This window comes from Epinephelus moara, chromosome 3, assembly GCF_006386435.1.
Source record: "Epinephelus moara isolate mb chromosome 3, YSFRI_EMoa_1.0, whole genome shotgun sequence".
Classification (NCBI taxonomy): Eukaryota; Metazoa; Chordata; class Actinopteri; order Perciformes; family Serranidae; genus Epinephelus; species Epinephelus moara.
In genome coordinates, this window is record NC_065508.1 from 23653785 (window position 1) to 23670284 (window position 16500).

Sequence of the window (16500 nt, forward strand, 5' to 3'; positions counted from 1 at the left end):
ACATTCTGTATAAATGAAAGTAGGCAGGCGGCATTTTGCTGCACTCCCCGATTTTGTTTTTATACTGCCAATGCTGACAAAAGACTGATTGGGCTTTCCTGCAAATTTGCACAACTACTGTCTAAAAAGGGCTAAAGACACGGGAACTATGCTCCCCCATCCCAAGGTTCAAACCCCCCACCCCTGGTTTGAACTAGGAACCCTCTTGCTGTGAGGTGACAATGCTAAACACTGCAGCACCGTGCTGCCCAAATCATTGCGTAAAGATTGATTTAAAGAATATATTAATTTGACCACAAGTTACGTTGATGAAATATATATATATAATATTTGCTTTTGTTGCATCTTTTTAATGTTTTGAAGGCATTTGGCAAACACAACGTGTCATTTTAGCCACTTTAGGCCTGTGTGTGAACTTTTTTGTAAATGTACACAAGAAAAACTGTAAGACACAAGTAATCAGTGTTAAAGTCCAGGTTGTGTTGCAGGTCTTTTTTTGATTTCATCTAAAGCAAGCGTGTCTAAAGCAATCAAATTTATGACTTGAGTCTCACTTGAGCCCTCACCTCTGCTTACAAAGACCAACAGATACTTTCAAACATGGAAGAGTAAAACCAGTTTTTAAAATGAGATGATCAAGGTTTAGGACAAAGGGCCCTCATCCACAGCTCTTTGCACCCATTTGGAGCACGGTATCAATAGCACATGAAATAAACATTCATAAACAACCATCACACTCTACATTCACAGAACATCAACAGCTGTATTCTTATAATCATCTGAAGTGCCACACACGTGCTTCAAAGAAGCCCTGAGGAAACAAACTGAATACTGGGAAGAGCAAAATTCACTGGAAGAGGAATGTACTATAAATGATATGCCAAGCCATACCTGAGCTACATGCTGCCACAAGCTGAGATTTACTGAGTGACATACTGAAGATACTGATTGTGGTTTGTTGATTTGTTTGTACACGTATCAGGTCGTTTATGAGATGATTTATCATTAAATTAGTTACTAATCTTCACGTGATGCCCTCTGACGACTTAAGAGAGCTCGAATGACGACAAGCTCACAACAAAAGAAGCCATTTCTTCTCGCAGTGGGCAGGTCCTGATTTATTTTCCTGTTTTTAATCAGAGCACTAAAACAGATGAAAAGAGCTGATTTAATTAACACAGCAATAAAAGCTCCAGTTTGATGCTAATGATCAAGAGGTGTGATGCCGCCCCGGAGAACACATTTACACTTTACATGAGGGGGTAGGTTCTCGTTCACGCCGCCCAACAACTTTCACTGCTGCTCATGTTGTATGTCTGCAGAGCTGCAGCCTCAGGGGGACAAACAGTGTGACAAGAGCCAGCAGACTGAAATGACTCCTCACAGACCAGTAAGATCTGCGTATTGTCTCAACAGCCTCCCTCGTGACATATTCACACTCTAGCGTCTCGTCTTTATATCTCGTCCTTCCAGTTTCCTACTTATATCTGGAGAGCAGGGTGGATATGATGAGATCATGTGTTATGGCGGTGAAGCAGAGGTAAATAAATAGCAGGTGCTGATTTAAAGCCAACAGCAATACAGACTGAATAATTGCAATAATAGACTGAATAATAGAGATGCATTCAATTGTATTTTATCCTCTATTATGAGCATCAGGGACCTAAAAAACACAATTTGCACGTGTATAAAATAATCAGAGGGAAGGTAGTCTGAATTTTTAGAAGAACAAAAAGAATCCTCCACAGCTTTTGTTTGGTATGCATTTTTAATTTTTCCAAACTATTAGGCAATGTAGGATCTGATAAGTATAAGAAACAAAGCATTGTCTTGAACAGAAAGTAGTTTTTGGTATTAAAAAAAAATAAAAAATGTCCTCATATGGGGACAATGGGTTTATTTTTAATAGTCGCAAGCATGTAATAAATTATAAAACTGTTTATTTCAATACCTAAACAAAATTACAACGAATGCAACAACTGCATACATACAAAACGTTTTGTGATTTGTTGGTTTTGTAACTCTGTATTAAATTTTCCCTGCTTCGTACTCCTGCAAATGTCCTTTTTAACTGTAGAAACAGTCTGTCACACATAATTGGCCTGTGTGAAATGCTGGGATAATACAATAATAAAGTCCCAGTGTCTTCAAACAGGTACTTCCTAATTAACAGCATTTTAGCTTGTTACTATTACTAAAATTGATCAAATTTGTCTGCCATACCTTGTCCACTTTTGTGTCGGGATCACCAGCAGACTGAGCATAAAAGTACAGGTATAAGTTAAGCAGAATGAAATATAAGGTGCAAGTAACCCAAAATGTAATGTCCTCGTGAGGACGCAAGGTCTCAGGAGGATATATATATGTATATATATACTCTTAGCTTTTCCTACACTGTTTCAGTTTTCATACACTCATTTTTTTAACCTGTTGATTTTATGGCCTGTCCATTTTATTACTTTGTAATGCTGATTTTGAAAAGTGCTCATTAAATAAAGCTTCTTCTTCTTCTTCTTCTATTATTATCATTATAAATTAATTTGTGTTACATTAAAGCCCTTGCCAAACAAGTTCACACAATACTGATTAAGCCTATTACTGCCAGATAAAAATCTCTGTCCTTTGTAGTACGCTGGAGTTGTGGTGTCTGGTGTTTGAAGGAGCGTTTCCATCCAGCTGTTTTTATTCACATCTTCAATTCACACATAAAAAACCTGAGTGGAAACGGCAGAAATTAAGCAAAAAATCTCAAATTATTGCAAAAATGTTTTCATACTTGGGGGAGATAGGAAAGTTGGGGTAATGTATGTCGTTTAACTTTAAAATTATAACTGCACAGATTGTAGATTCAAATATATTTGCAATATTGACATTACATCTGCAGTTCTCCGTCATTGTTATTTTTACAGTTATGTTCACTTAAACAATTAATATTCCTATTATTACTATTCAACTAGTCATCAGTTACTTGAATGTGGTCTCATCCCTTATTACAAGAGTAACTTCAAAACACACCAGCCACAGTAGTTTTCCTACACACTTGGCACCCAGGAGAAGTTTCAGTTGGCTGCAATCTGCAACCTCACCACTAGATGCCACTAAAGCCGACAAACTAGACCCCTATGTCGCATTTTATGAAGTGGAGTCCAGGGATAGGTGGTAAGATATTGTGTAGTCTGGTCCATCAGAAGCTGCAAAGCTGCTGCTCGTGCTGATTTTACTCATTCTGTTGTTGAAATAACTGTCTGCAATATTCACCATCTTGTCATGTTTGCATAAATATGTATTTCTGGGGGTTTGGTTGTCGCGTTTTAAGGAGATGATCCAAAAATATCATTAAAACAGGTCTTTTTTTTTTTGATGAAATATAACATTTAACCTTCCTCCGCACCTGGAGAATTTCAGTACAGTCCCTAAATGAATCTTGTATTAGATCAACATCTGATTTCCCACATTTAAGGGTATGAATTGTGTGCATGATGTGTTTGATGAATTTACTTAAGCATATAACTGGAGATAAAGCTTGTTTAACCTCCACTTGACTTATGATAAGGGAGGAATGAATCATTTACAGTCTCCCACCAGCGGATGCAGCTTCATGTCTGCTCTCCTCTTTCTGACCCTGACCTCAAATTCAGCACTGGAAAATTTCATGTAATGATAATCCATGACAGAACACGATGATCCAAGATGAGTCCACACATTCCCAAACCATCTGGTCAATATCAGATAACCCACCTATTGTTAAGACGTATCCCCTCTTCTTAGCTGAGGGGGCTTTTAGTTGGATAATGGTCTACAGTGTGACAAAGGTGCGTTTATGAAATGACACATTCCTGAGTTCACGGACTCCGGCTCCTCACAGAGATCATTCTCTCCTTTTCATGGCAGAAATATGAGAAAGCTTGAGACTGTAGGGCATCTGGAAAACAACTGTCTCAGGACACTGTGGCAGCATGTTGCCCTGTGGCCGATCTCACTGAAGCTTTCCAAAACCAGGAAGTTGTGTCACAGCATTAGGCCCAACCCCTCTTTTCACCTGAAGAGAAGGAGGGGCCAAACTGAGCTTGACACAAGGGGAAAAACAAGGAAGAGCTCACAAGCAGGCAGTTCAGTGTGTCTGTTCACTTGCCCAGATATTGCCTTGGAGACAAATAAAAAAGGAGTTTACCCAGCTGGTGGGTCTCTCAACACGGATATGGACGTCCCAGATTCTCCTCATGGGAATATGGGGCTGTTAAGGACCTTTGATTCCTCTGAGTTTGGCAGCTGGGAGAAAATAGGCTCAGGTGGATTTGGACAAGTATACAAAGTCCGGCACGTACAGTGGAAAACATGGCTGGCTATCAAGTGCCCTCCCTGCCTTCATATGGATGACAAGTAAGTTACAGCCATTGATGGATTATCTTTAAACTCATGTGTATGTAAAATGATTTGAGCTGGTATAGAAGAGTTTAGCTCAAAATGCTCCTGTAGAAGCTCTGATTTAGTTCAGATGTGTCTTTACTTCTGTATTTTCTTAAAACCAAACACACAAATCTGTCTTGACTCAGATCCTGTCTGTCAGATTTATCACTTCATGATCAGTTTATGGCCAATTTGTAGACAGACAGGATCTTAGATTATGACTGTGCTGGTGAAAAGTCACTCAGTGCCTCGAAGTCCTTGAAAGGTGAACACCAGGGAATGTGTGACTCACCTGCTTCTAGTCTGGGCACACAGTGCTGTTAGAAAGCTGCCACAGCAGCACACAAGAGACCACGTTTAGACATTTAGACACTGTTAAGTTGCAGGGAGCTCTGACAGGTTGATTCATCCCGTTACCCAAAAGTCCACATTGCTCAGGGCCGTAGCTGTTTATTTATTCCAACCTGACCCAAACATGAAAGGTTCACTGCTGATTTCCCTGATTAACTGTGACGTATTTATCTAAGGGCCTCAGGGAGGGGCTGATGTAAATGAATGTACATTTCAATAAGGGTAGCAAGGTGGTCTTTCCCCTCAGGCACTGCTGGAGATTGCACAACCTTTGTAACAGTTTGCACAACTCTGCATGGATCTTTTAACGAAGAAAAATTGGTGTTTTGTATATGTTTTTTGAAAATGGTTGCATTTCTACATAAGCTTTTAATCGAAGGTCGACCCTTTCAGCACCACAGCAACCCACCTCTCAAAGGAAGTTTCCGTTCTTCTAGTCTATGTGCACACACTATGATCATCTGTGGGCTTCACTTAAACTGCGATTACCTCATAAGAACCTCCTGTGTTGTAAACCCCCCCCCCGAAGAACCTGTGTTGCAACTTAAAGCATCCGCTGAACCTGAACCAAAGATGTTATCATCTGCAAACATCTGCAGAGTACATAAACAGTCATTTGACTGCAGCCTTCATTGACCCACACATAACATCCTTCAAAGCCACTTTTGTCTGCCTGTTGCAGGCTGCCGCCGCTGTGTGGCACAGACAATAAGAGAAGCTGTAAAACCGGTCTTACCAGGCCTCTCTGTTAAAGCAGGGACATTGTTTGGTTCTGAGGAGCTGCTGAGGAGCACTTTGGATTAGATGAAGGATTTAGCAAACAGGTGCTTGCCCAATCTCCCATGTCATGTTTGGTTACTCCTGCCTGGCAAATTTGGGGGCTTGTGCCTCCTTCACTTGTACTGACTATAAAGGACTATTACATCCAGGCTCCCTCCTATAGAATCTTTCAGTAACCTGATACACCCTGAGCATAATACAAGCAGTCTCTTCTTCCCCAGTCTAGCTCACCTAATTCTGCCTGCGAAGCACATTCCTACGAATGCAACCATTAGTGACTTATCTTTCTCTCATCTGTCCTCATTAAGTGTTTGCATTCTTAAAGCAACCTTTGCTGGAGATGATATGAGCGCTGAGGTCATGACTGACCTGCACAGTTGTGTTTGAGGTATGTCAGCAGGGCCAGATAAAGAGAGCTGTGCAAAGGTTGAGCAACACAGAACAAGAGCTCTGTTTAAGCCTCCTGGGTTCTCTGATGCATTCCAGGCTGCAGGGCTGGAATGTTCTCAAGGCCTTAAAAGAGCCTCCAGGCAGTCAAGAGCACAATCCACAAACTGGGTCTGAACGTTGGTAAATGAATTATAGACGTCTGCAGAGGTCACACTTTCACAGCCTCTAAAGTTAATGCTGGTGCACATTTTGCATAGCTAGGAGCTCAGTAAGGGTGAAATGTAATGTGCTGGAATTTGGCTTAGGACAAAAGCTATGCCAAATATTACAACTCAAAGGGCAAAGCATGACCTCAGAATCATTAAGGTTAATGTTTTATGTGAAGGTAGCTGTGTTAAATACCTGTGAGCCAATGGATGTGGAAGGACATGTTAAAAACAAGCCAACCAAAGATCTTTACATTAATGTTTAATTTAAAAGTGCTGAGTCACTCCAGCAGCAAAGCATGGCTGAATGTGTCACATAATGTGTTTGGCTTTGTTTTTTTAACCACAGGGAGCGTTCAGAGCTGCTGGAGGAGGCGAAGAAAATGGAGGCAGCCAAGTTCCGATACATCCTGCCTGTGTATGGGATCTGCGAGGACCCCCAAGGCCTCGTCATGGAGTACATGGAGACTGGCTCCCTGGAGACCCTGCTGGCCACCGAGCCGCTGCCCTGGGAGCTCCGCTTCCGCATCATCCACGAGACTGCGGTGGGAATGAACTTCCTGCATTGCATGAACCCACCGCTGCTACACCTGGACCTGAAGCCGGCCAACATCCTGCTGGACGCTCACTATCATGTCAAGGTGAGAGAGCTTGTCACAAAGTGGCATCCTTTGTGGCTCTTAAAGGGACAGTTCACCCCAAAACCAAAAATACATATATTTCCTCTTACCTGTAGTGCTATTTATTAATCCAGATTATTTTGGTGTGAGTTGCTGAGTGTTGGAGATATCGGCTGTAGAGGTGTCTGCTTTCTCTCCTATATAATGGAACTAGATGGTACTCGGCATGTGATGCTCAAAGCGCCAAAAATACATTTGAAAAACTCAACAGTGATTTCTCTCTCCAGAAATCATGACCCAGTTACTCAAGATAATCTACACACCTTGTTGTGAGCAGTTTCATGTAGGAACTATTTTCTTTCTACTAAACTACATCCACCAACCATATCACTACGCAAAAGGAAGTGTGCATCTACTCATGGAAGAGAGGGTCGTGTTCGTGCAAGATGTGAACATTACTGGTGTCCTCCACGACTGAGCTGTAATGTTAACTAAAAAAAAAAGATGAAAAGACTTTTGAAATAATGATACCACATATAATTTTGTTTGCATACAAAAAGATTGCATTGTTCAACAACAACAAAAGAATTGCCAAAAAAAAGAAGGGAAGTATGCAAAACACGGGTCGAAAATTACACACGGACAGGCAACAACTACCAGAGCTAATGCTTCACTAACGTTAGCTTATAAACTAAGAAATTTTTACACAAACTTGTTTCAACAAATAAATAAAAGTTTTAAAAAGAAGCCAGGGTTTTTGTACATTTAATATATTATTGGTGGTTGGTGGGTGAAGTTCGGAAGAAAGAAAATAGTTCCTACATGAAATTGCTCACAACAAGGTCTGTGGATTACCTTGAGTAACTGGGTCATGATTTCTAGAAAGGGACATCGTTGTTGAGTTCAAATGTTTGTTTGTTTTTGGCACTTTGAGCACCACAAGCCAAGTCCCATCTAGTTCTGTTATATTGGAGAGAAGGCAGACATCTCTACGGCCGATATCTGCAACACTCGACAACTCACACCAAAACAATCTAGACTGATAAACAGCACTACAGGTAAGAGGAAAAAAAAATTGATTTTGGGGGTGAACTGTCCCTTTAAGGGTTTTTTTTGTGTGAAGAGTTTAAAATTAGGGATGGTGATGATCATATTTAGATGTTACCGTGTACATGTCTTTTATAGAATACATAAAAAAAAAAAAAAAGATGTCCTCAAAATTGATGGTCAAAAAACACCTCATCAGAACAGCTGGTTTCTGACAGGCAGCAACAGTAAGTTGAATAATTGATGACTGTGAGAAACTATCGTCAATCATCTCACTTAAATCCTGTGAAGTGTAATAATTTAATGTTTCTCTTGCTGTAAGACACACTTGACATGCAGTTAAATCACAGCTGTTCCTGCGTCAAAGCTAAAAGCCACAGTTTTAGGGTTTTAGCCGTGAGGGGGTTTGCTATTAAATTTGCATCCATTTTAAAATGACAGCCCTGCACACGCTCTGGGCAGACAGGTGTCTCTCAGGCCCTGTCCAACCTCTAAACAGCTCCACTGCACTGAGAGCAATGGGTGGGAACCGTCATTTCTGGAGTTTAATACGTGGATGTAAACACCTCACCCGGGCCTGTCCAGACAGGATTAATTCAGCTCCTATTAAAGCTCCCTCTGTTTGTGCATGAAAGAGCGTGGGCGTGAGCACTCCTCAACACAAACGTGAAGGGCCTCTCCTCTCCTACAGGCTGGGACATGGCTGCGTTGCCCTTATCATACCACTAAGTGCACATAATGGGAGCTTAGCAGCCTGTCAGCATCAGAGGGCAAAGTTAGTCATCATTGTCACGGTGCTTGATGAGAAAAAAGCGGCGGGTTTGCTCTGTTTGAAGGTCTTATCTGATCTCTCCCTGTCTCAGATATCTGATTTTGGCCTGGCCCGGTGGAATGGCCTGTCAAGGGCTGATGACATCAGTAGAGACGGCTTCTGCGGCACCATTGCCTACCTGCCACCTGAGAGCATCATTGAGAAGGACAGAGTGTCGGACACCAAGCACGATGTATACAGGTTGGATTTTTCAGCAGTTTGCATGCAACCTTTTCCTGTGAATGTAGGGTTTTTTCTGTTTGTTTGACTTTCCCCTTTAAGGTCTGACTCACTTCACTCACTGTAATCAATCACATGTCGAAAATGAGTTTTGTTGCAAATGAACTGTACCATGTTTAAGAGAGACGGATTTTATTTTCTTAAAAACTGTCAGTTAAAAGGGGTAAATAAATGTATAGCCAGACTTTTACTGAATTATTTGACAATCTGACAGCGCTGGTTTGAAGGTGGTATTCACCTTCCGCCTTTTTCGCTACTGTGGGTACTGACCATAGATGTATAAAGATAACTGGATAGAGCAAAGTTGCTCAGTATTGCATGAAGCCAAAGAAGTTACTACCCGAATCTACTGTATTGTGGGGCTCATAGAGCAAGCCATCCATTAAACTCATTTAATCGTGTGACTCTTCTAGACTTTCAAAATGTTTTTGGACCAGATGAATTTAATTCTGATAGTAAAACGAGTCAATGTAAGTCTATTGGAAAAGGTCTTTTGTGACAGAGAAGTCATAATTTCGTGTTTAGACGCCATGTAAAATTGGATTTAAAGCCCAGCGTTCTCCCTGGAGGCTTGGTAGTAACTGCATAGAACTTACATTGATACTCTTTGGTAACTGGGGATCGCTACCGACAGCTACCAGTGAAAACAAAAGTGCTATCCTCTTCCTGTTTTGGTTGCACAACAGTTGACGTACTTCCTTTGTGCTGTAAATTGAGCCTTCATTTTCCCCGTGGATCATACCCAGTGATAGACAGAATTGCAAAGTGAAAGTGAGACTCAGAGGGAACCGGTCTAACTGTGATGGTGTCACATTGTGCAATCAACATTTACCTCATAGTCTTAAGTTAAATAAAAAAAATATTCTGTTTCCACTTTACATGATAAGCAGGTTCAGCTTGAAATAGAAAGCATGGCAATTCCTTGGCAGAATTATGTTTAATTTTTTATTTTCTACTGACATCTCTTCATTTTATTTTGCCTCTATTCTAGTTTCTCCATCGTCATCTGGGGGATTCTTACACAGAAGAAACCCTACCAAGGTAAGACTCATATTATATTATGAATGAATGAATAAATGAATGAATGAATATTTTATTTTCATGTCTGGTCATTTACATGACCCATCCCTCAGGGGATTATTCAGACACATTAACCAGTAACAAACCAAACATTCCAGTATGTTAACTTCAACCAGACATAAACACAAACATTAACCAGACAAAAAATGTCAACCTCCCACAAATAATGGTTCAAGAGACGGAAAAAACAAAACAACCAAAAAGAAAAAAACAAAACACACAAGTAATACATGAAACTAACGAAGATCTGCTTTATTGCTGAACTATATTTCATGAAAGCCATACCTGACAAGAAAATCAAAAAAGTTAGGAATGCCAGAAATGAAAATACTGATGGTAAAATTAAAATGATGTTACTTGATGTTTGTGATTGTTCTGCAGGGCTACAAGTTAATATATTCAACTTGTAGTGGTTTAACAATTTTGATATCATGTTGTTGTTTTATGTTTTGCCAAATTTATGATTTCAAACAAGATGTAGCCTGATTAGAAAGACTTTAAGTCTACTACAGAGTCTAGACATGCTAGCTGCGCAAAAGAAGTAGCCCACTATAAGCTAAATGCTAACACCTGCATGCTATCGTGCTCACAACTACAATGCTAACATGCTGATGCTGATACTTAACACTTAGTCACCATGTTAGTTTAGCATGTTAGCATGCTAACATTCACAAACTGCTAGTTCTAAATGCAAAGTCGAGCTAGCAGAACTCATATTTGGTGCTTGAACTTGATCACATCAAGTCAGAGGATCACCAAAATCAGTTCGATTCTAAGCTAAATGCTAACACCAACATGCTGTCGTGCTCAAAATTACAGCACTAACATGGTGATACTTAGCAGGTATAGCCCTATGGCCTAAGCTTTACAGTGGTCGCCATGTTAGTTTAGCATGTTAGCGTTCACAAACTGCTAGCTCTAAACGCAAAGTAGAGCTAGCAGAACTCATGTTGGTGCTAGCTTGATCACATCAAGTCAGAGGATCACCAAAGTCATTAGGAATCATTGTCTTTAAGCTAAATGCTAACATCTGCTATCATGCTCACAATTACAACACTAACATGCTGATACTCAGCTAGTATAGCCTAAGCTTCACCATGGTCGCTGTGTTAGTTTAACGTGTTGGCATGCTGACATTCACAAACTGCTAGCTCTAAATGCAAAGTAGAGCTAGCAGAACTCATGTTGGTGCTAGAGGATCACCAATGTCAGTAGGAATCATCATCTGGGGACCATGAATGTCTGCACAAAATTTCATAGCAATCCACCCATTCGTTTTTGAAATATTTCAGCCTAAAACCAACATTGCCACCCGTTAGCCGTGCAGCTAATGTGGCTAAAAACATAAGCGATTGAGGGTTTTGTTGTAGGCCTACATGTATAAAGAGTTTTACTGGTTTAATAAGAAGCATCACTTTATTTATTTAATATGTGATTCATTCAAATATCAATACAGATATTCTAAACCATAATCCCCAGGCCACACAAGTTACAAGTCATAAGATGGCGTCCTGTACTTTCTACTTCGTCCAACATTTGACTTGCTATCTCATAAATTTGGCCTTACATGAGCATGTATTTTTATCCCTCCTAACTTTTATTTATTTTTAACATTTTCCTGACAGGAATGGGCTTCCATTATTTCCAGTAAAGACATAATCTAACTTCAGCCTACACCTTTCAAGGCGTGTGTGTGTTTGTGTGTGTGTACAGGTGTTGCACTGTATGTGTTTACTCAGTGAATACCTGAGCAGGCAGTTGGACAGGGCTAGACTGGCGAGTGTGTTTTCTCCCAGGCATATCAGGTAGCAGTTTACTTCAAGGTATTTGGCTCCTTTTGAAGACCAGTGTGTGGATGAGGGTTTCCAGGTTGGCACTGGCACCGCCTGTGTTGATCCAGACATAATTAAAAAGTGAGAAACGGCCTGGTAACCATCCCTTTTCCGTCTTCCTCCTCCACCTGCGAGGGGAATTATGGCTACAATAGGAGGGAAGTACCTGCGATTATGGCCTCTACCTGTTTGTTCTGAATCATTGACTTGGCTGATCCCACAGTCAGATAGAAGGAGGCCGGACCAGGAGCTCTGAGAGCTTTTCTTTTTTGCTCCCATGGGAAACAACAGCACACACTCTCTTATCTGAGCACATGGGAAAATGGTGATAAAGCCGTGCATAACTGACTGTCTATAAAGTCGCGGTGCCTACCATCACTTAAGATTATGTTATCATATACTGCAGCGTGTTACATTTATAAATAAGGCTTCAGGTCAGATTTATGTGACTTACAAATATGCAATGTTGAAATGTAAGAAGCTACAGATTACTAATTACCCTATTAAAAATGTAACAAGGAACATAACTATTTACATTACTTCATCAAAGTAATGCAACTTCTGACACTGAATTATTTTTTGATTACTTCTCTTCCTAATGTTTTAAACTGTGCATTTAAACTGAAAAATGTCCGGAAATAGCATAAATAGTGTCGTAATCCCTAGCCCGTCAAAATCTGTGACCCTGCCCCCTAAACCCTAACCCTAACCACTCAACATCCTACAAAATTTAACAATTTTTTAATGGAGTCTGGTACTGGATAGGGCTGAGCAATACATCCTGGAAATTACATTGCATTATTTTTAGGCTATATCTCGATACACAATAGTTTTAAATCTTCTCAATAGCTCTTCGTCAATGCTAGGACTGGGAGACAAAATCAAACATAATATTTCTGATCTAATTTTTTTACATCTAACTCGAACTGCAAATATGAAACAAAACTTTTTGATTTTTGTATAAATCCTGATTTATTAGTGTTGAAACTGAAGTATCGGATTGTTTTCTTCCCTAGGTGAGAATAACATCCTTCAGATCATGGTGAAGGTAGTGAAGGGGGTGCGTCCAGACCTCGGTGCGGTGCCACGGTGTCGACCTTCAGCCTGTGCAGGGTTCCTGAGCCTCATGCAGCGCTGCTGGACCACAAATCCTGATGCAAGACCCAGCTTCCAGGGTAAATTATGCAAATGTCCACTCAACGTTCCTCTATCATGTTAGCAAGTAAATTAATATGAAACACAGGTGATCTTGTTCCTGTAACTGGACACTGAAAATAACAATGCACTTTCGAAGCACAGTTTTTGCCTCCTACTTTTAGCTTTCTTTCCCTTTTACATTTCCTAATCCCTCCTAGCTATTACTGAAACATGACCTGGAGCTGTTGTTCTTTCAGAAATCACATCTGAAGCTGAGGAGCTCTGCTCTAAACCTCAAGAGGAGCCAAGGACGCCAACCTTATCAACGTCAGAGCCAGAGCCCACTTCCCCCAAAGCACTCACTAGTGACCAGGTACGGCATGACAACACCATATTAACTGCTGTTGGATGAAAGAGCCCAGTGTCTGAACATTGTAGATTAAGTGAACCTCTGCACGGTTAAACAGGATGTACCATGACATGAACACCATAAACTGATGCAGAAAAGGCCTAAAAAAATCACTATAATGCAGTAGGGCTGCCACGATTAGTCGACTAATCGATGACTAATCGACTATTAAAATAATCGGTGACTATTTTAGTAATCAACTAATCGGTTTGAGTCATTTTTCATAGAAAAGTACTATAAAAGTACCCCAAAATACTCTTACTGCAGCTTCTTACGTTCAAATATTGGCAGCTTTACACACTCTCCCATGACGGTGAACTAAAACCCTTTGGCGTGAGTAAGAAACAAGACATTAGATGACGTAATTTTGGGGTTTGGGAGTGACAGACTGACATTTTTCAACATTTTAACACATTTTTCGATGAAATGATTAGTCGACTAATCGAAGAAATAATCGACAGATTAGTCGACAATGAAAATAATCGTTAGTGGCAGCCCTATAATGCAGAGAATGAAGAGTTCTATGCTCAAAATCTATATTCTATAATAATTCTAGCAGCTCATGTTTTGCTGTTTTACCTGTCATTGTTCTTTGTAGCTTGTAAACGGACTGTTTGCATTTTCCATTAATGTGTAACCACACACCCAGACACCGGGAGGCTTATCTGTAAATTGCTCCAGACATGCTTATGACTTTTGAAGTCATACATTGTGTAAATGTTTGATCCTGACCAACAGTTGCATCACAAAAGAGGAATGTTGACTGATGGGATTGTTTAGCCCGTGTGCTGCTTTGTCATTTCCGTGTTGTCACAGTTGTGTACGTGACTGGAAACAAACGTCCTGCTCATGTAAGGTGACAGCTGTTACTTAATAATACACTGTTTTGAACTTCCGGGATCAAACCAAAGTTTAGATTATTATCACATGAGGAATTAAAATTATCACAGTGTCAACAGCCAATAGCTAGAGTACTGGAAGTGGCTTAATATAGGAGTGGCAGGTACATACCTGAGTATAAATGTAATAATACAGTGTCAAAAAACAGCTTGTCCAACTATGCTTATCTGGCTTTTTTAACTACAGGTTAAAGACAACAAGCCGGTGCGTCCAAAGTCGGCCATGTTGCCGGAAAAAGATTATAGCCTGTCAGAGCTATTGAGCCAAGTGGATTCTGGGATCTCGAGGAGCTTTGATCGGGTGAAGGAGGATAGCTGCCACAGCAAAGAGAACACTTGCAAGAGGCTGTCTGGCATCTCCTCAGCTGATTCAGCCTTCTCCTCCCAAGACTCTATCACGCTGTCTTTTGAGAAAGAAAACACATATGGTAAGAGCTACACAAAGACCTACAACTGGAGCTATTATCCATGTAAATCTAAAAATACTAAATGATCATGATTCCCTGACTTAATGCCGTACTTTTCCTCCTCATCAAACAGATTCTGCCGAGATCCAGAAGCGAAAGCTGTGTGAGGCAATCAGGACCAAAGACACTGCCAAGCTGATGAAGATCCTCCAACCTCAGGATGTTGATCTTCTCCTCGACGGAGGAGGCAGTCTGCTCCACCACGCCGTCAACTTGGCCAATGAGGAAGCTGTCAAGTTCCTCCTTCTGAACAATGCCAATCCCAACCTCGCGAATGCCCGTGGCTCCACACCCCTGCACCTGGCCACAGAGAAGTACCTGAAGCCGCTGGCAGAACTTCTGCTCGGTCGGCGCAGCACCAACGTCAACGCCAAAGATGAGGACCAGTACACAGCTTTGCACTGGGCTGCCCAGAATGGGGACGAGGCCATCACGCGTCTGCTGCTGGACAAAGGGGCGGCCATAAATGAAACCGATGGCCAGGGACGCACACCGGCTCACATTGCGTGCCAGCATGGCCAGGAGAATGTAATTCGGGTGCTACTGAGCCGTGGTGCTGATGTTCGAGTCAAGGGCAAAGACAACTGGACGGCGCTCCACTTGGCTGCCTGGCAAGGGCATCTGGGCATCGTCAAGCTGCTGATTAAGCAGGCTGGCGCCGATGTGGATGGGCAGACAACAGATGGCCGCACGCCACTGCATCTGGCTTCTCAGAGGGGGCAGTACAGAGTGGCACGGATCCTGATTGAACTAGGGGCGGATGTTCACATGACTTCTGCTGGGTCAAATACACCCCTACATGTAGCCGCAGAGACGGGTCACACCAGCACCTCTCGCCTCTTGATCAAACACCAAGCGGATATCCACGGCCAGAACGCCCTCGAACTCACTCCTCTCCACCTAGCCTCCCAGCGAGGCCATCTGGCCACAGTCAAGATGTTGATAGAAGAGGGGGCAGACCCCTACAGATCCAACAACACACTACGCACACCCTGCCATATGGCAGCAGAGAATGGACATTGTGAAGTCCTGAAAGAGCTGCTGCTTCACTGTCCAGATGCGGTGCATCTGTCAGACAATCAGGGGCTCAGCCCATTACACCTGGCGGTGCAGGGTGGATACTCAAACATCACCGCTATGCTGCTGCCACAAAGCTGCCAGGACTTAGTTACTGAGAGCTCAGTGCAACCAGTAGCTGAACAGCTAGAGCCAGCTGCCCCGGAGGCGAAGCAGCTCCAGAGGAAAGTCGTCATTCTCAAATTGACGGAGCACAATGACAAAGACTGTCCTCGACCCAGCAGCTCACAGTGTGCCTCAGCACCCTGCTAACCAGAGCAAAAAGACTGCCACACCTGTACAGAGCTGCTTTCAGTGTCATTTTTATACTCCACTGGTGCCTCAGTGTTCGATGGATTGTACCAAGCTTGTGTTTTTTGGACTTAAAAGCCCTTTCAGCACCGTAGGTATTATCTACTGGTCTGAAAAGCTTTAATGTAAATATGTACACTGTGAATAGAAAGTATAAATACTCTGCGTTTGAATTTTTGTTGACTTTTTTACCTAACAAGCACATTTTTTTTACGTAACAAGCACCAGCATCAGAATTATGATAAGGAAACGTGTGACCTTTGGGGACGTCTCGCTGCACTACACTGCAGCTGGTACGCCTTTGAGTTGTATTTAAGAGGGCACGAACTTGGCTCACAAGCCTTATTACGGGAATGCTGTAGATCATCAGAGCCATTGCATTTATTAAAAAAACCTTCAGTGTTCTGAACCTGTTACATATCAGTGCTGCATCCATTAAACATTTAAAACCTTTAA

The 16500-nt window shown here is 41.6% G+C and overlaps 1 protein-coding gene across 1 annotated transcript; it reads left to right on the forward strand.

Annotated features, from left to right (window-relative positions):
- The first annotated feature begins 4070 nt into the window (after nucleotides 1-4070).
- ripk4 (receptor-interacting serine-threonine kinase 4) lies at nucleotides 4071-16500 on the forward strand. The gene is made up of 8 exons (XM_050040301.1): nucleotides 4071-4380; nucleotides 6484-6775; nucleotides 8665-8813; nucleotides 9844-9893; nucleotides 12781-12939; nucleotides 13159-13274; nucleotides 14397-14637; nucleotides 14750-16500. The coding sequence occupies exons 1-8, from the start codon at nucleotides 4199-4201 to the stop codon at nucleotides 16003-16005; spliced, it is 2445 nt and encodes an 814-aa protein (XP_049896258.1). The 5' UTR covers nucleotides 4071-4198; the 3' UTR covers nucleotides 16006-16500.

Excerpts from the sequence above, each read along its gene's own strand:
- ripk4 (XM_050040301.1), top strand. The coding sequence starts at position 4,199 with ATGGACGTCCCAGATTCTCCTCATGGGAATATGGGGCTGTTAAGGACC. Across the intron at positions 4,381-6,483 it reads TGCCTTCATATGGATGACAA|GGAGCGTTCAGAGCTGCTGG; the intron begins GTAAGTTACAGC and ends TTTTAACCACAG. Across the intron at positions 6,776-8,664 it reads ACGCTCACTATCATGTCAAG|ATATCTGATTTTGGCCTGGC; the intron begins GTGAGAGAGCTT and ends TCCCTGTCTCAG.